Source organism: Paramisgurnus dabryanus, chromosome 3 (genome assembly GCF_030506205.2).
Source record: "Paramisgurnus dabryanus chromosome 3, PD_genome_1.1, whole genome shotgun sequence".
Taxonomy (NCBI): Eukaryota; Metazoa; Chordata; class Actinopteri; order Cypriniformes; family Cobitidae; genus Paramisgurnus; species Paramisgurnus dabryanus.
In genome coordinates, this window is record NC_133339.1 from 34,132,690 (window position 1) to 34,153,638 (window position 20,949).

Sequence of the window (20,949 nt, forward strand, 5' to 3'; positions counted from 1 at the left end):
ATGAAAACTTACATGCCACTTGTATCTCGGCTCTTCTTTGGAGCAAAGCGCCCATCCTGTTTCTCACCACACATTGGTAAACACCCATATCGGAGCGTTGCAAAGAGGAGATGGTGTACCTGAAAGTGTGTGTGAGAGAGAAAGAGAATTAACTTCATTCATTTCCAAAATTCATTATTGGTACTTGCTTCAGCCAGCATATCACTCTTTCTCAAAGAAAAAAAATGGATTATGGGTCAAAAAGGGACAAACCCAACTGTTGGGTTAAAGTTCCCCGGAAAATATCTGACCCAACAATGGTTAAACAACCTAGCATACTGCAGGTTAAATTTCCACCCAGCCGGTTGGGTTCATCCCTTTTTGACCTAATGCTAGGTTGAAAATAACACCCTAACAACCATTTAAAACCATCTACAACCCTCTAGCATTGAGGCAGATAGTTTTAATACCACTTATTTTTTGCTCCAAAACATGCCATTGGTTCATTTACATAATTGTATTAAAACCATCAAACATAACAGTTCCCTATAGCTATTTGCCTACACATTCAAACCCGAATGCATTTCGATTTACAGGCGCTGGGTTAAAAACTACCCTTTGTTCACCAGCTCGCACTTTATTGTGAAAACGGGGCATCAAAACATCGCACAGCTTTGTTCTGTGATGACAAATATCAGATTACAGCCAAAAAGGCTGCTTTGACCAAAAGCAGAGGTGACGAAAGAAGAAGGAGCATTAAAGTGTGTTGGCATTTCCGAATGTGCCGAACACATGACTAATGTGCTGTTGCTCACTACTTAGCAGAATCTGTTTACATCTCTGAAAATGCCACCCAGTGGGCTCGTGCGTCCTGAAGGTGGCTTTCATCCCTCGACAGCATTACCGCGTGCTACATAGGTGACGAAAGATAATAGGAAAAGCAATACCAATTAGAGCAGACCAATTCCAGGGATGGACAAAATACCTTTTGTATACGGAAACTCTGGAAGATGTGAAGCCCATACTTTACCGTGTATACGACTCGTAAATGGAGGATAAATCAAAACATCTAATGTAAAGAATTGACACTAACTATGAATCAGATGTCAGCGGTGCACTTAAGGTAAAACGAATGCATGTATTATTTGTCTCTAAGGAGAGCCGGGAGATGTTGCAAAAGTCTTCTATTAAGACAGAGGGAACCCGCAGGGCCGATTCCTCTGCAGGTTTAACGCTCCACATGTCTGTGGAAATGCTGTGCGCTACAGAGGTTGGATGCTGATTAAAAAAGGTCAGTTTAAGAGGCTATTATTACTGGGAAATTAAACATACAACATGAGGAGAACTCAACTAGGAAATTACATGGTTGATTAAATGTACTATTACATAAACTAGAGGAATCTCTCTAGAAAACCTTCATTACAACAATTATTCCAATCAGCTTTACCTCAAGTCATTTTATTTTTGAATAAATTAATGTTCTGGGTTTAATACATAGTAATAGTATTGTACAACAGAAAATAATTCAGACTTTGCTGTCTTTTAATTTGTTTTAATAATAATTGTCTTGCAGTGGGCGTCTGTGGCAATGCATTACTTCGGGATGTTAAAGACTCAATGTTTCGAACATATAGTCTCATGATCTGTTTACGCACATACTCCTTAAAAAAATATATTAAAATAGTCGAAGATGGAGATGTTAATCTGCCTCGAACATAGCACTAATATTGAAATGACAATTTTAAGAAATATTAAAGCAACACTATGTAGTTTTTTTTACCTTTAAATAATGTCTCTAAAATTATTTCAGTGATAGAACAACTTTTAACTGGACAAATTGTACTGTTGCTGTAACCTGAGCAGCCTCCTAGCTGCTACAAGCACACTCTGAAAGTGGCGGTGGAGGGTAGAGCACACAGCCCCGCCCCTCCCCCTGCCTGCAGAAGAGTGTCTGATACCAGGCACTGTTGCGCTTTTTAACCACATGGGGGAGCTGTAAGTCAATTTTACATGGAAACTACATAGTGTTGCTTTAAAGGTGCAATGTGTAAATTTAGCGACACCCCTCAATCTATGGTAACTGACACAGGACAAAAATGCTTTCATCTGAGACACCAGCATAAAGTGACAAAATATGCTTTGTAGAGCAGTTTGCCCATTTAGGTCTACTGTAGAAACATGGCGGTGCAAAAAGGCAACTTCCAAGGGCACCCCCGGTGTATGTAGATAAAAACTGCTCATTCTAAAGTAATAAAAACAATACAGTTCATTATGTAAGGTCTTTATATGCCACTAAAAACATAGTTATGTATATAAAATTGCATTTCTGTCAATGGATCCTCCTAAAATTAACACATTGTACCTTTAATGAAATACTACATTTTGGTATGGAACAATAATTAAGGCATTTTTGCTTGTAAACCCTGCAGTCATTTATACGTGCATTACTTTAACTAAACAGAAATTCTTTTCAGTAGTACGTCACAGATGGTATCAATAAACCCTAACTTTTTTGAACCCAGTAGACCAGTGGATCTTAAGTGCTATGCTGCTAAACTTCCTATGATAAGTTTTAAAAGGGTTCCTAATTGAAATCTGCAAGGTTGTTAAACTGATAAGATGGGATTCTGAAGTTTATAATGTGGTATCTGTCCTTTCAGGGTCATAAACAACAAGAAAAAACAGTTGAGAAAAAAACTTTTAAAAATGAAAACCACTCAAAAGCAAAGTATAATAATTGCCTGCTGGAAACATGTTTTCAAATGTTTTTGTTTTTTAAAGCGTAACTAAACCCCTGGTCAGAGCCTGACTCCACCCACTGCAATATTTGAAAAATGCAAGAAAAGTGGGCAGATCCCAACGGAGATAGAGGGGATGAACTAAGCTCGTCCCAAGTGTGTAGTGAGATCGTAACAAGGGCGTGGTGAGCTTGAAACTGCTTACGTCACGAGTCATTTCTTGGACCCAACATCCAATAGGAAAATTCAACTGCAGTAGCCACCGTTCAACCTCAAGAGGGCAGCACTCGGACGTTTTTACACCATATATTATAGTATTGAAACACTTTATATCCAAATGTCAAAAAACTTACTAAAATCAATGAACAGCACTAATAAAGCATCATTCTTACAGATCATTAACTAAAAAAAGTTGGTTTGGGGTTTAGTTACTCTTTAAAGGTATTTTCTAGGGATGCACCGATAGGATTTTTTTAGGCCGATACCGATTTAAACAGACAACTTCTGTCCGATACCGATGCCGATATTAAACACTGGTATACAATACTATACAGTTGGTCTATTAGCTAGTTTATTTCTGCCTCAAATTATTTTTACTGAACATGGATTGGATCTAATTAACATTTAACTGACCAACATAATAAGAGAGGCACAAATTAAGCTAAAACAAATATAATAAGACAGCATGACAACCTTCAAAGGTGGTTTTTGCTATTCAGCATTTATTTTATTAACAACATTAACTCATTTTTTACATATAATGGATTTCTTTATGCAGTAAATTAATAAACAAATCGGTATCGGCCTTTCTCGTGCTATTGCCGATATGCCGATGGTTTCAAATTCATCAAAAATCGGCCGATAAATATCGGCGGCCGATACATCGGTGCATCAGTAGTATTTTCTTCAAATTAACGATATATTTCATAAAAAATAAAAAAGTTTTGAGAAAGATTCCTGGAAAAATTAAACTAGTAATCAAACTAATAAAATAAACAATTTAACATTATAAAAAATACGCACTCAACAAACTGCAAAAAATAATGTCTTAAATTAAAAAAAAATATATTTTTTAGAAAACACTCAGTATCTTCGGTCATTTTGTTTAATGTAGTTCGCTTCCGAGGGAACTCCACTCTGCGTCATAGAGCTGACGCTTTGGGAACGCCTACAGCGTGACAGCATCTGAGTATGTATATCAAATTTCAACCAATGGTTGGGTGTGACGTCACAGGTGGAAGCCAGAGAGCATAAAAGGACAAAAAGGAAGTCCCACTATAGCTTGCATGTGCCGAAACGGGTGTACAGGTACGCCGGAAGCATGGCCAAGGAGACACAGCGTCTTGTTCCCTTCTCTGGGAAAAGAGGTTATATATGCATAATATATACGTAACTTAGAGTTAGGTTTGGGAGGAGCCTTAACATTCAGGCCTGTCAATTATTACTATGAGTGAATATAAGGCAGCCATCCAGGCCTCTGCATCCAGCTGCAATTCTACCTGTATCCCTCCTCCTTCACTAATCTCTTTCTTCCTCTCTGCAGTTCTGTTGCAGGACAGGTTGAACTTGGGGCTCGAGCTTAGGCATCAGGTTCGCCCTCTCTGAAGGTTCAGAGCTCAGGTTAAGAGCTCTCTTCAAGGACAGCAAGCCAAGTTTGTTTACCATTAATCATGAAGACTGAATGCGCAGGTGAAATATTGAATCAAGTAAATGTTTCTTAATTTAAGATTTAATTTTTTCCTATTATTTATTTTCAAGATCTGAGGTGAGTTATCTCATGTCGCTTTTTTTGTGGATTTTAATATTCATAATGCACAAAACTTCCATCGTATGAGATTTCTGTGTGGGTAGAGCTGTCAGCTATGACGTCACAGTTGCGTATAGCCATCGTGACTTGTTGGGATCAAAACTGTGATTAAATGGAAAATATTTTTTTTTTGCATGTAGCAGGGTCGTGTCTGGTAAACACACAGTGTTAGAAGATGAAAGCAGCCACTTACTTGTACTCAGGGGAGAAGGCTGTGATATCGGTGTTGTTAAACATCCATTTGAACTCCAAGGGCCAGCTGCCCTCAGCCAGGCAGGTCATGACTAGACGATTTCCTTCTAGGTGGATCTCCGGAGGTCCTGGTTCTGTTTTGAAGTACGGGGCCACATCGACTGCAGAGAGACATGAAAAGGCAGTGATAAGTGGAGGCACTCCCTGTCACGTTATTCTGACCTGAATCATGAACCTTAAAGATAGATTCTAAATTCAGGATTATTATCTTGAACATGAAGGGCAAGTTTATTCTTTATTTCAGCAAAATGTTTTTGGTTCTTGTGAACAGTGTCGATTCACATTTAATTATGTCGTATGAGTTCTGTAATTCAGTATCTGGATATCACTAGATGCTTTAAGTTTCTGTCAAAATTGTAACCAATGAAACTCATAGCAATCATTTTATGATGATTGTAAAACATTTCTTATTTTTATTAAAGGTGTAGTGTGTAAATTTTAGCGGCATCTAGTGTTGAGGTTGCGAATTGCAACCAATGGCTCAGTCCATCATTCACCGAAACGCATAGAGAAGCTACGGTAGCCGCCACAAGACAAACATGTCATCGTCAGAGACAACTTAGTAAAAAAGTTTGCCCATTAAGGGGTGTTGTAGAAACATGGCGGCACAAAATGGCGACTTCCATGTAAGGAGACCCGCTGTGTATAAAGATAAAAACAACTAATTCTATGGAAATAAAAACATAACGGTTCATTATGAAAGGTCTTTATACACCACTGATAATATAGTTATGTATATTATGTTGCATTTCTGTCAAGAGTCCTTCTAAAAGTTACACACTGCACCTTTAAGTTTTGAGAACAATTTTTAATTGAAAAGATTAGGATCCCTAGTCTTGTCGCTGTAAAAAAGGCACAACAATTCGCCTGTCCAACAGAAACTTTTAATTTCTCAGTATAAGAAAACAAACAGACACAGTCACACAAAGGTTATCACAACACGTTCCTATAAAGGTAAAAAATCTTTCACGACTGCACCTCAAAGAGCCAAAAAAAAACCAAAGACAGCAAGCGTGAAACCTTTAAATCCTCCATCTGCGGGTTTCTCCACACTTCACACAAGAAAGGCTCTGAGCTTTGATTTTAAAAAGGACGACTTACAGCCAGCACAACGGTGTGAAGTGAATTTGACTTCTGTCACCATCGTTGCCATGTTTCCCTATGAGCTCAGACAAATCAATTGTGCCATGCAATGGCTCTTTTATACAGCTGGAATATACAATTGAAATAACTACGATCCAATGATGAGGGCTTTTATATTTTTTAAACCTGCTCTCTTCAGATTCTAGCACTGAGATGATACAAATGCATTAGTAAACAAAAAGGAACCAATTATGAATCGTTTATATTGATTTTTTTTGGTTTTATGTACAAGTACACACAGGCACATTTAACTAATGTACAGGCTATTGAATAGCAGTGTTTCGGTTAAACAGGTTAAATGTCAAGGGGTCACAAGCCTGCTGTACAGCACATGGTGGGGATTGAAGACAGATGCAGCGGCTCTGCTGTAAAGCATATCAATGAGGCTTTAAATAACAAGATGAAAGAAGCAAATGTGCGAGTTGGGATTGAAGGGCCAGTGAGATTCCAGGTGGTGGCTGTGAGGCACAGTGTACCTGAGGTCAGAGTAATATCTGCGAGTGACCATTTGAAAAGACAGTCAGTGTTACATGTCATTTTTTATGGGTTTGATGATGTTATCGTCTCTTGAATGGAAGACACAGTACACTGCCTTCAACTAAAACTACATGGTGTGTTATTCAAAAGACTAAGACTATATCAGAATTTGCTGTCAAAATTAACACTGAGTTGAACCAACTTTTTAACAGTGTATTTAAATCACATTTGGTTGCATTTTTTATTTGTTTCTATGTTTTCATATGACTCAATCAAAAACAAGCTTCCAAAATATAAATGATTTTTTAGAGCTTCTATTCAATAGACATCCTGATGTCATTTAAAGCCTAAATAAAGCAGGCAAATAAAAAGTTGGAGAGAGGGAGGGCAGAGTTGGTGATGCAGTAGACGAAATTGGCTTCCTTTCCTCATAAAAGATGGATATTAGTTGGGCATCTCTTTTTAATCACAGAGCTGTTTTCTTTTTGCTTGAGGCTTTTAGAGCTTTGAGATGAACATTTTGCATTTGTAGTAATTACTAAAAATTCAATCACTGTGGTATTGCTGAAACATTCTGTCTTTCTAACTCCCATATTCAACGTTTCACCATGTCCTCACTGCGCCCTGAAGATTTCAGTGACAAAAACTTGTTTTTCCACACAGCCAATCAAAACACATTTTACACCGACACAAATAGATGCTTGTAATTTGCAGCGAACGGTCAGTTCTGATTTTACAAGGAACAACTTTTATCACTTCATCATTATGTGTCTTGTTAGGACACAATATTACTTCCTCTCTGTCTGTTTTGAAAAGCCAGACGTGAGGACTGTTACCGGCTTACCTTTAAGGCGTTTAATTAAAAATAGTGTTGAGGGCTGAGCATCTCCCTGTGGCATTTTAAACCCACCACATATCCGACTCAGAAACTCACAGACACCTAACATGGCACAGCTGTGGACATCGCACACCCGTCAGGGGCTCAACCATCATTGAGGAATCAAGCTCCACGTAAAAATGCTTTTCTATATTGGAGGCAAACGTGGAGGAACGTGCCAGGCTCTTATTTCACTCCTCCCGCACCAGCATAAAACCTGTAAAATGTTAGTGGCCTTATGGTTGGTTGTAAATATAAAAAAGCAATAAGAGTGGCGAGGAAACTGTGCATCCAAATTTAATCGTCCTTACTGGGGGCTCGGAGCATCTTGTTAGAAAGTTTCCTGCCTTTAGTATCAATCCATTTTTCATACGTATTTCACATCTTTAGCTGGCAGCTCCTCTCTGACAGCTCGATTCGCTTTACCCTCATTGTTATTCTTATTGCTGTGAAGATGAGGTGAAAATGCATTTTTAATTTAAGTTTGGTCTCTCTCATGCTTTACAAGGGGACGTATTGTAGAAAACAGCCTATTTCTTTTTTTTTATTATTAAACAAGTTTGATGTAATATTTAGTGATATTGTAATGTAGTGCGAAATTTCCTCCCAAGGCCAGCATTTATTAAAACTAAACTACAAATGCAGGTTATTGAGAAATGTTTGTGGTACTGCACATGTTTTCTGTATTGACTGTATCAATTTATATGTACTGTGTGTATGCATGCAAGTGTTTTCTTGTAAATGGGCATTTTTTTTTTCCGACTCCTAATGGATTCTGCCTACAAAACGGTATTTCTGAATGGCCTGAGTTTACAATGTAAACAGTCTGTGTTACAACTAAGTCTTATACACACTGTAGTCAATCCAGCTTGTTTGCCTCTAATGGTTAGAAAAATGCTTATGAGAAACTTTGTTTTGTTTATTCCTTTGGACTCTATTAACCAAGGCTATATTCATGGCAAGAACTGGTAAAAAAGCATGCGCACAATCTCAAATGGGTGCTCGACCAAAAATCGAGTGAAGGATTAAATGTAACGTGGGCACACAAAATCTACTAGCGTGTGACGTTTCAAGCATGCAGGCTCTTCATCAGACTGGTTAAACCACAAACAAGATAATTCACACACAATTCGGGGAAGGGCAATTTGGCATCTCTAATTACCCTAACCTGCATGTCTATGGACTGAAATCAAAGTACCTGGAGTAAACCCACGCTGACAAAGGGAGAACATGCAAACTCCAATCAGCAAAGCCTCCTGACCCAGCTGGGGCTTAAACCGCCTTCTTGCTATGAGGCAACAGTGCACTGTGCACATTCCTATTCCCTAACTGATTGTTATTGGTTGCAAGAAATTGTGACAATTATAAATGAAATAAGTGAATAAATCAAAAAGCTACAACCTAAAAATCTAAACTTTTGCAATAAAAGAGCTTTGTATGCAGCCTATATAAGAGAAATATAAGAGGTTTAGACGATGCTTGTGAAACCTCTTCTCACAAAAACGTAATTACATGATGGCTGTTATTAGTTTGGATCTAGCACCGTCATCTTGTTGAAAAAGCCAATGAAGTCCTTGATTGTGTTAGCATAAGTGCCTTAAGTATTCCCAATGAAAGCAACAAGAAGAATTCACAATGACTGTACATTGCTCTTGAGAGATGCTGTTTGATATGCTGTGCAAATGTCCAGCCTTGTGAATACCAACAAGCCTTCAGCAAATTCTCATTCAATTCAAATCAAGCAGACAAAAAGAAGAAGAGAACAGAATGAAAGATGCACCAAATCAGTTCTTTACCTCCCACTAAGAAATATGGAAACATGTACTTTTGCTTATCAATGCAACAATAATGTACCTATTTTTTAACATCTCTGTGTGCGAACTATTCAAAATGAATGTTATTTATGATCAAAATGATTATAATTGTAAAAATGGCAGAACATTTCTTAGTTTTGACATCAACTTTTCTAAATTCGTGCTATTTATCTAAAAACAGGCCGTCGTACACATTTAAGGTATACTACATCTACAGGAAGACCTTTCCCATCTGTTTCAGGTCCCTGTGCAACTCAGGCAGATGCCTGTTAAGACAGGTATTGCACGGGCGTCTCCTGTCTACTCCACCTTTCCCATTTTGCCAGGTGTGCTCAATGGAGCCTTCACTTTCCATTTGTCTGCGCATGAAGCCGGAGATGCAGTGCGAGGCTCATCAGCATGCCGCCTCTCCAGTGGACCGTACCGGTGCGGGACGGCTCCGGGAATGCATAAGCAGGGCCCGAGCAGGAAATTCAATTTGGCGGGATTATTATCAAAGATGAAAAGTTCCGACAGGAGACAGCTTGGCTAAAAGTGAACGCAATGGGTCTGTCACCGGGCTGATGGGATACGCTGATGATATCAAACCCCTTTCCTTGCATTTTCGCCAGTTACTTTAACTTTCTTAACTTGGCATGACACATGAGAATAACAAAAACTTGATGGCGAGAGGTTTCAAAATCAACGGAAGTCTACACTAACCCATTTAGGCATTTAGCAGACACTTTTATATGAAGCGAGTCAAGCGACTTACAAAAAAACAGCAAAGCGATTAGTCCTAGGAAAGCAATAACATGAGAAGTCCAGTACAAGTTTAAGGGGCCGTGCCCACCAAAGCTTTTATGTGTTTAATTTTTTTCAATGTAAGCTCAGGGTTTTTTCAAATAAGCCAGCAGCTGAAAACTGGCACTCGGAGCGTCGAGAGTTGAAACAGATTCAACCTTGGGTGAAAAGCTCCGCCTGTTAATGTCAGTTCTCACATGGCCGTACAATCACAGTGGAGGAGGGGGGGACAAGTAACACAACAACCAACCGGCTCACAGCTTAAGTACCACAGCTACCAAAGCTCTCGGCTGAAGAAAGCTGGCACTCAGCTGAAAATACAGCTGGCAATTGGTGTTTTCAGCCGCGTTTAAAAGTTTTGGTGTGCGCAACCCCTAAATGCTTTTTTGAGAGATGTGGCTGACCAGACAGAATTTGGGAGATCATTCCACCAGCAAGAAATGGTAAAGGTATATGAGCGGGAGAGTGATTTTGTACCTTTTAGCAAAAGGTACCACAAGGCATCTTTCATTTGCTGACCGCAGGGTTTTAGATGGGATGTAATGTGTAAGAGGGATTGGAGATATGTCGGTGCAGAACCAAAGACCAATCTGAATGCAAGAAGCAATGTCTTAAACTTGATGCGGTAGCCAGTGGAAAGATGTAGAAAGGCGTGATATGCTTTTTAGACTCCTGGCTGGAAGACCAGTCAAGCTCCATTCTGAATCATTTTGCTCATGCAAAAAGCTAGCAGAGCACTGCAGTAGTCCAGTCTATAAATAACCATGGCTTAGACAAAAAGTTGTGCTGCATGCTCAGTCAGATAAGGCCTGATCTTTCTAATATTGTATAGTGCAAATCTGCAAGGCCGTGTTGTCTTTGCAATGTGTTCACAAAATGTCAGCTGGTCATCAATGGCTACACCAAGGTTTTGGCTGTTGGGGATGCAGCCCCAAGGTGGATGGTGAAGTTGGCCGGAAGGACAAGAAGTTCAGTCTTGACTATTGTAGGTTTAGTTGGAGATGGTGTCTCACATCCAAACTGTCTAAAATGCACCTATGCTCAGTCCAAAATTGAAGGTGATATGTATGTTTAATAGGTTAATTAAAAAACAATTGTTGGGTTTGTCCATATTTTACCAAACCACAGGTAAAAACAACTCAGCATTTTTATAGTCTACACCAGTGGTTCCCAAACTTTTCATTTTGCAACCCACTGAAATATGTATAAACATATCCCACCGGGACCCACCAACATATTTTTTTAAACAGAAATATGATACAAATACACATTTTATATTTTAGTAGTTTTTATTTTCCTTCCTAATTTTACTAATGAAATCTCAGTTTATTTAAAATATCAAAATAATTTATATCATATCAAAATCATTGTCACTGCTGATCATTAATTGGACTAAAACATTTTTGTATCATTCACAACAACAACAAAGTGATTTTGCGCAACACACCTAATCCCACTGTGCGACCCACAAGTGAATCCTGACCATGGCCTGTAAACAAAGATAGACGACACGACGTCGCTTCCTTTCATTGTAATGAATTGACGCCAAAAATATCCGACCATGGGCTCTGCCATTACTTAAAAACGTCAGTTTGGAGCCAGGGCATGCGCAGAAGGAATCCTCCGTCCCAGCTAACAGAAAAAGTTATAGAACGTTCCCTGAAAGTTACCAAGGTTCCCAAAAACGTTCTGCCAACAAAAAAAGTGTCCAGTTTTTTTGACGTTCTAAGAACGTTTTTGTGTTGTCTCAACGTTAGAGGAATGTTACATTTTACCATTTTTAAACGTTATGACAATGTCATGTTTTAATGTTCACACAATGTTTAAAACAACAACTGTTTATTATGCTGACTTGTTTGACTATTATGTAAATGATAGAGAAACATTGCATTTTATTATTTTATAAAACATTATTTCTGAATGTTCAGTAAATATATTGCTGTAGAAAACACAATTCACTTAATAGGTTTAGATGTTGATGTTTTGTTTTGTTTAATTTTAAGTCACCATTATTGTGATTAGTGTATGTTTTAGTTGGACTCTTGACTTTTTGCTTGCTAGTTTTTTTCCCTGGTTGTGTTAACTTTGTGTTAATACACCACATTTGTTATGAACATGTAAAGTTAATAGTGTAATTCTGTGGTAGTTGGTACATAATGGTAAAGATCACTACCTAATTAATTTACTAATCAAAAGTGTATTTCTGTCAATGATGTAAATGAGATCCAGCACTTTCACAGCAGTTTGTCATTAAGGAGTTTTAGAAACTTAACACAAAAATATCTGCTGTCTAGTTGGGATGCACAAACCTCAAGAATCAGAGTATGAATCTCAACCATGGTGACAAATAAAATTGTAAAAAAAAAACATTATTTATCCATGCTGCAGTGCTTGCTGGGAGTCCTGAATGAGATTTGTAATTTGTTGATACCCAGCATGCATTGCAGCATGAAGTTTTTTATTTATTTGTCACCATGGTTGAGATTCATATTCTGATTCTTGATGTTTGTGCGTCCCAATTATACAGCGGATATTTTTTGTCCAAAGTTTCTAAAACGCCTTAAAGGGACCATTTAACATGTCCGCCCCAAAAAAAATCAATTCATACTCCACACGCCAAACAGACGGGGGCAGTATACCTCCAGAAAAGTGAGTTGGTCTATTTTAATTTAGCAGCTGCAAATTCAGCAGCATATATCAAGTTTGATTTACATTAGCAACTAAGTTATCATTAGTCACAAAAAAAAACATTCGGTTTCATTAAAATTGCAATGTTTTCCGCTACGTTTCGTGCGTCCATTTGGTGTTCATTATAATCGAAGACATTTCAAGCTTCTTAGCTAATGTTACATTTTAGCATCAGCTTGGTAGATAACGGGTGAAAACCGGATCAGATCCGTGGGTAGAGCTAACTATTAAACGTTAACAGCTAAGGATGCGCAATAATTTGCATGCGATAGTCATTGCGCTTCTCGTCAGTGAAGCAGCCGGTTTATTGATTAAAAGTGAATCGCCATCAGCTGCTTTCAGATGGAGCCACATTTACTGCACAAAGCCGTAGTTCATGTACAAGCTGAGCATAGGTTATGGCAATGCCTATTATAAGTGAACTTCTAGCGAAATACTAACAGCATCTTACTTACCAATCGAAAAGAAAAGTTGTCATTTCGGAGTCGAATCTCATTTCTTTCATGTTCATTAGTTGTCTCCAGCGATGAAAAGCAGTGCCAGTATTTACTCTGGTTCGGTTACTTTATTTATCATATTTTATTTGTGATTCCGAGCGCGTTGTTCCCTGCAGCAAATGTTTGTGGTAGTGGTAAATGTCTCTTGCTTTAGCCATTCTTCCGCTCTCTTCCCTGAACTGAAATACGTCCGAAACCCCTATTGCAAGGCAGGAAGGCATCAAGGCATGTCCGAATCCATGGCTGTCCGAATTGCATTTCTCTGAGCTGCATTCATAAATCTTAAATCAACAAGTCAGCTGCCTTAGTTTTCGGACGCAGCGGTAGTAGTAGAGGGCTGTACTCCCACTTATTCGTGTATTGCAGTTTGGCTGGCGGTTATGTGCGTGGCCCGCATACCGCCTCCCATGGTCGAAACTGGTATTACAACACCAGTCGGGCTGTAGCTAGTAATTTAGCATGCTAATTCAGATTGATATTTCTGCAGCACTATACCTTGTCATTTTTTTAATGACATCTTTGCCCTTATTTCTTCTCATTCTTTTGATGCGTGTAACTAATTTTTAAAAATCTTTTACCTCAATTATTACAAATGGCACCTTTAATGATAAACTGCTGTGAAATTGCTGGATCTCATTTACATTATTGACTGAAAATAAACTTTTGATTAATAAATTAATTAGGTGATGATCTTTACTATTATGTACCAACTACTGGATTCAAGAGTCCAACTAAAACAAACACTCATCACAATAATGGTGACTTAAAACTAAACAAAACATCAACATCTAAACCTAATAAGTGAATTGTGTTTTCTACAGCAATATATTTACTGAACATTCAGAAATAATGCTTTATAAAATAATAAAATGCAATGTTTCTCTATCATTTACATAACAGTCAAACAAGTCAGCATAATAAACAGTTGTTGTTTTAAACATTGTGTGAACATTAAAACATTACATTGTCATAACGTTTAAAAATGGTAAATTGTAACATTCCTCTAACGTTGAGGAAACACAAAAACGCTCTTAGAACGTCAAGAAAACTGGACACTTTTTCCGTTGGCAGAACGTTTTTGAGAACCTTGGGAACTTTCAGGGAACGTTCTTAGAACTTTTTTCTGTTAGCTGGGGTGGAATCAGAGTCGGACCCGCGGTATCAAACTTTCCCCCAAACGTTTGCATGTCCAATTCAACCAAGCCCTTTGAAAGTCTCGTTTGACTGTCTTGCTAAAATAAGGTAAGTTAAATACAATTAATTTTATCTGTGTGTGAAATAACAAAGAAATCGAAAATTAGTTTTATCTTCAATCTTCCCTTGAAGCTCCGACAGTCCGCTCAGTCACACATATCAATTATAATGTCACGCCCCGTTTATATAGCATCAGATTACTAGCTAAAATGAAACTTATCACAAAAATGAACAATTGAACACCCATCTGCGTGATAAGAACTACCTTAAAGGGACCAAAGGCATCTTTTGGAAAATTTTATATGGAAGTGTAATTTTTTTTTTTAGTTAGAGCGGAGTCCCGTTCGTTTGCTTGGGGAGGGCGGGGTTTATGACTTGTACTGCTGCCAGCCACCAGGGGGCGATCAAAGAGCCAACAGCTTCACTTTTCAAGATGTATGAGGCATACCCAGTCCCAGTTTTTTTCAAGGTTTGAAAACCCCTACACTACACAATCTGGCTGCAAAAAGAGTATTCTGAAGAAACATTTTTTTTAAAGCAACATAAAAATGGTTTGCAACATAAAAAGCAACATAAAAGTACCTCCCATTTTAGTGCCCACATCATGTCTAGAGCTCTAAAATAAAGTAATTTTTAGACAAACATATTCACATTTTTCCATTAAACTGGTACAGATTCAATTGATTTCCATAGACAAAACACAACACACTGTCTGAATTTTTCTAATGTAGCTATCGGCAACGGTGAAAGGCCAGTTTACAATGATCCAACAAGCTCCAACCAACACCAACAATCAAATTTAAAATGAATGAGTTTGTTGGATCAGTTTGAATTAGCCTTAACATGTTCTAGTATAGCTCAAACATCCAACACCAAACCATGCAATTAACATCACACTGCTTGTCGAATCACGAACCTTTTGCAATCAATCGTAACGTCAGATAAGAAGCTAACAGCCTCCCAGTGCTGGTTACCTCTGCACTCAATGGAAAACGCGGGCTTGCCTTCTGACTCTTAACTCAATTACCTTTAAAAGGGCTCCTGGGAGTACTGGGTGCTTTTTATCTGTCAGTCTGTCTGAGGAAGTAAAGCCCACACACTGACAATCAGAGCTGACAAAACTAGCTCATTACCATCCATTTGATGAGCTGACTACAAATCAAAGTGTTAGCCACAGCTTTGAACCTGAGTGCATAGCGTTTGACAAGTTCTGTTGGATCATTAACACAAAAGGGGAACACCTGAGATTGCATATACTGCCAAATCCAGCAGCAATTTTTCTCAAATTATGTTCATAATGACACTGAACGTTCAAAAGATTTTTCTATATTTACTGTAGCAAAAGAGATCTGAAAAGGTGTCAAATAAATGACAAAACTCGTAATTGAAAAGCCACTGCATTTAACCCATCTGCAGGTCATGAAAACACACACACATGAACAATAGGGGTGTTCGACTTCATGCGGCGCTGCACAGTCGGATCGACAGCTGACTTGAAGCAGTGCATGCCGGTTAGTAATTTTTTGGGCTACAGGCATGTGATTCTGACGTAGGGTTTTAAAGTTACACGAAAGCGTTTCGAGAGTAGCCGGCTGGCTCATGCCAGTTGTGATGACGACACAGCTCTTCGTGATTGGTCGCCTCATTGATGACAACGATCACGTGCGTTTCAAGTTTAATCCAAACTTAAAGTCCACTAATAAACATCATAAAATCATGTTTTTTCTAACAGGTAAAACACATTAATATTAGTGCTGGGAAAAGATTAATTACGATTAATCGCATACAAAATAAAAGTGATTTTTTGCATAATATATGAGTGTGTGCTGTGTGTAATTATTATGTATATATACACTCCTTAATGACAAACTGCTGTGAAAGTGCTGGATCTCATTTACATTATTGACAGAAAATAAACTTTTGATTAGTAAATTAATTAGGAAGTGATCTTTACCATTATGTACCAACTACCACAGAATTACACTATTAACTTTACATGTTCATAACAAATGTGGTGTATATACACAAAGTTAACACAGCCAGGGACAAAACTAGCAAGCAAAAAGGCAAGAGTCAAGAGTCCAACTAAAACAAACACTAATCACAATAATGGTGACTTAAAATTAAACAAAACATCAACATCTAAGCCTAATAAGTGAATTGTGTTTTCTACAGCAATATATTTACTGAACATTCAGAAATAATGTTTTATAAAATAATAAAATGCAATGTTTCTCTATCATTTACATAACAATTAAGCAAAATAAACAGTTGTTGTTTTAAACATTGTATGAACATTAAAACATGACATTGTCATAACGTTTAAAAATGGTAAAATGTAAAATTCCTCTAACATTGAGACAACATAAAAACGTTCTTAGAACGTCAAGAAAACTGGACACTTTTTACGTTGGCAGAACGTTTTTGGGAACCTTGGGAACTTTCAGGGAACGTTCTTAGAACTTTTTTCTGTTAGCTGGGAGTATAGCTCAAGTGGTACAAAAGGGATCCCAGGGAACACACAAAACACCAAATGTATACCTTGTTGTAATGCACTGTAAGTCGCTTTGTGAAAAAAGGCACTTACCAATTTGTGAGTAAGAAACTTTTTTGATTGGGTTAACAATAATTTTAAGTACTTTTTAGGAAAACTCCAATGTTCAGTTTCAAATGTTCTCTAAAAGTCAGATTACTGTTAAACTAACTATAATTACTCCTGAAGCGATAACCCAAAGGACAAATCTCTTTAAGAATACCAATTAGAACCTTATCTTGAAAAGTAAAAACTTTTAATCAAAAAATCTGTAGCGTTTTGCATGTAGAGTGAAACTTTTAAAGTTTATTCCTGGCTGGATGGTGGAGGAGGATCATTCCACTGTCTGACATTGTCTGACAGCACAGACAGAGAGCAATCAGTCCTGTCTACACATCACTGTGGAGACGTCCACTCACAGCCCAGCACAGATACTGTAGACCCTGAAGATTCACTCTGAACACCCAATGTGAAGAAACTTTTTCTGGAAGAACAAAGTTCAACAGGTCTTACCTGTTAAATTGTGAAAGCTTTACCACATAAATTCTAAAATAGAAGATACATTAAACAATAATAAAACTGAATTCATAAAACAGAAAACAGTCAGCAGACGTGCAGAGTCTTTGCTAAACACTCGCGTTGAATTTTAACTGTTTCCTGAATTTAATTAAAACAGATCCGAACAGGACACACCTGAGACTTTAATAGGAGATAAATCTGGTCAGCCGAGTGTCGAGTTTCATTTGCTCCCCACTGAATCTCACTGCCGTCTAAGAGGAGACTGTGAACTAAAAAATCACTCACAACAACAATGTCTCAAATATGCCAAGCTGCGGTAATAATCTAAACAGCCATCTACCTCGATGTCTATCATCCACATAAACAACTCAAAAATCATCAGTGTTACAACATTCAGATATTAATATTACAGCAGGTCCCCTCTCACATGCACACGCACCCATCACAACCAGTAATCTCACCCTGGCACTCTTAATACTGAGGTCAACTTATCAACTTATCAAAAACTTATCATTACTTGGCCTGTTGTCCTACGTGCTTATCGGACTACATTATTCACTGAATATCAATACACCACATACAGATCAAGAAACTCAGGCAGTGTACATTTTTAATCCTCATTTTCAGCATTTATTGTGCCATAGAAAAGTACTGCAACCATACAATTTCCTTCTGGCACGTTTGTCACGGAGGATGTTTGCTAGTAGGTATGTATCCGTGCCGAAAGGATTCACGGCTTTGATGAAGACAGAGACACGAATGAATACATATCTTTGCACGTGCCAAACTTAAACGTGCATGGTGTCGCTCGGCTGCTTACATAGCATCTCACAAGTTCTGTTGTGTCTGGCATCTCATGGCTAACACACTCATTGTGTCTCAACTATTTCTTTCTGTTCATCCGAACCCAAGCATAGACATGCAGACAGTGCTATTCAACGACACCTCACTTACAGATCTCATTCCAGAAATCATCTTTCGAACTAAGGCCAAATCAGGGTGAATTCAGATAAACTGAGACTTTTTGACAGTTACTGTACTGTATATCAATGTCAAAAGTTTACCCTACTTCATTCAAAAATTATTCATTTAATTTACCGTACTCAATTTTTAAATTGAATGAATAATTTTTTTCCGTGTACATGAGGTACAGGATTTAATCCTTTCATTCATTCTGCAACCTGTCAGAGCGCATTTCAAAAAATGCAATTACACGTTTCACTGTGTGTTAACTCATGTCTGCACTTAGTATGTTATCAGCCACTGTGTTTTTAAAATAAACCCTTTTAGGACATTTTTAAATTTCTAAATTGTAGCAGATCGTGAGTGTTGTAGCCCTAGTGTTCACAGACGTGTGAGATTTAATGATACGTTAGAAAAAACAGGTTAAACAAATAACACTTTTAAAAAAACTTAATCACTGTAATAAACATAAAAACACAAAATCCCCCTGCAAGACAAGGTAAATATGACCTTTGCTTTGCCGCCTTTAGCATCAATTACTGTATTTAAACACATCCTGTTACTCCAGATCAGGCTTATATCACTAAAAAGGAATTTTAAATCTGTACGCCCTCACAGAACTGTCTAAAATGGGAAAAATAGATACATTGAGATCTATAGAAAGGGCAAAGTTTATGTAACAAACTGACAATATTTGCTTATGTGTTTGCAGGTGAATCTTATTAATTGGTCTTATTAAGGGATTAGTCTGGGCTTATATTTTCTCTATTGTTTGTTGTACTTAGTGAGTCGCTGCTGGTTCCCTATGCTTCTCAATGCTTGTATGTTCAAGCATCTAGGTTAAGCCCTGCGTGGAAGAGTCTTCTATGTGTAGTTTAATAGGTGATTAAAGGGATAGTTCGGCCAAAACTGATATTAAACCCATGATTTACGCACCCCCAAGCTGTCCGAGTTGCATATGTCCATCGTTTTTCAGACAAACACATTTTTGGATATTTTAGAAAATGTTTTAGATCTTTCAGTTGATTAAATGTAATGTTACAGGGTCCACCCATAGTCCACGACCTTCAAGTCCAAAAAAAGTGCGTCCATCCTTCACAAATGAAATCCAAACGGCTCCAGGATGATAAACAAAGGTCTTCTGAGGGTAATCAGTGCCGTTTTGTTGTAGAAATATCCATATTTAAAACTTTATTAACGAAAATACGTAAATACCTTCTGGTAACGCCGCCATCTTCGACTCCTCTGTATTCAGGAGAGAGTATTAGCGTAGTGTACGCACTTTTCTTAGTTACGTATGACAAATTCGGAGGGCGGGGGCACAGAGCAGCAGCAGAGTAACCTCCGTAGGCTGCGTAAGCTCTCATCCTGAATGCGGACGCGACTAAGATGGCGGCGCTACCGGAAGGTAGTTATTTACGTTAATAAAGTTTTAAATATGGATATTTCTACAACAACACCGCGCGGATTACCATCAGAAGACCTTTGTTTATCATCCTGGAGCCGTTTGGATTTCATTTGTGAAGGATGGACGCACTTTTTTTGGACTTGAAGGTCGTGGACTATGGGTGGACCCCGTAACATTTCATTTAATCAACTGAAAGATCTAGAACATTTTCTAAAATATCCGAAAATGTGTTTGTCTGAAAAACGATGGACATTTGCAACTCGGACAGCTTGGGGGTGAGTAAATCATGGGTTTAATATCATTTTTGGCCAAACTATCCCTTTAAAGATGTAATAGGTGATTCTCTACAATACTCTTCATATCCTGATAGCAATCACTATGTTAAAGTCCCCCTGTAGTCAACATTTGAAGAGCTCAGATGTAAAACCCTCTAAGTGTGTTTGACATGTTTCCTTGTAAATTAGTATTTTTATCTTTTAATTGATTCTGACAACAAACTGGTATTTTTGAATGGCCTGAGGCCGGGATTAAGCAATTTTGAAATAAAAGTATTTGATGGACATATAATACCTGCCAAGCGCATTCAGATATTATCATTATTTAAATTTTGACAGAAATGGTGATCTATGCTCCTCAATTTTATCACTTGAAACTCATTATTGAGCATCATAACATGAGGTACAGGGTTCAATTACACGTTTCACTGTGTGTTAACTCATGTCTGCACTTAGTATGTTACCAGTCACTGTGTTTATAAATCATTTTAGGACATTTTTTGTCGTCCCTGTGTATCTAAATTGTAGCAAATCGTGAGTGTTGTAACCCACAGACGTGTGAGATTTAATGGTATGTTAGAAAAACCAGGTTAAATAAATCACACTTTTTTACAACTTAAATCACTGTAATAAACATAAAAAACACAAAATCCCCCTGCAAGACAAGGTAAATATGACCTTTGCTGTGCCGCATTTAGAATCAATTCACACAGACATTTTACGTCGGAACGAGAATGGCAGCCAAACATCAACTTCCTAACTTTTATCATCTTTGTCTCGGTTCAGTTCTGCTGTGCATTTATGCGTTTTGCAGGAAGTGTGGCTTTGAACAGTGATTTACAGGAAGGTTGGGAGCATATGCTTTCAAAGCCATCAGGCTAAAGTTAAAGGGACACCCCACTTTTAAAAAAAATAGGATAATTTTCCCATAGAGTAAAACATTAGATTTTTACCGTTTTGGAGTCCATTCAGCCGATCTCTGGGTCTGGCGGTACCACTTTT

At 37.9% G+C, this 20,949-nt stretch overlaps 1 protein-coding gene across 4 annotated transcripts in view; it reads right to left on the minus strand.

The window, feature by feature from the left end:
* Positions 1-20,949, minus strand: part of sdk1a (sidekick cell adhesion molecule 1a) — a 376,732-nt gene that overhangs the window by 222,083 nt on the left and 133,700 nt on the right. For all 4 annotated transcript variants that reach the window (XM_065261980.2, XM_065261910.2, XM_073814026.1 and 1 more), the window contains exons 2-3: positions 4,718-4,877; positions 13-119 (exon numbers count right to left, since the gene is read on the minus strand). In XM_065261980.2, coding sequence (XP_065118052.1) covers positions 13-119; positions 4,718-4,877 — 267 coding nt within the window. The remainder of the gene's footprint in view (positions 1-12; positions 120-4,717; positions 4,878-20,949) is intronic.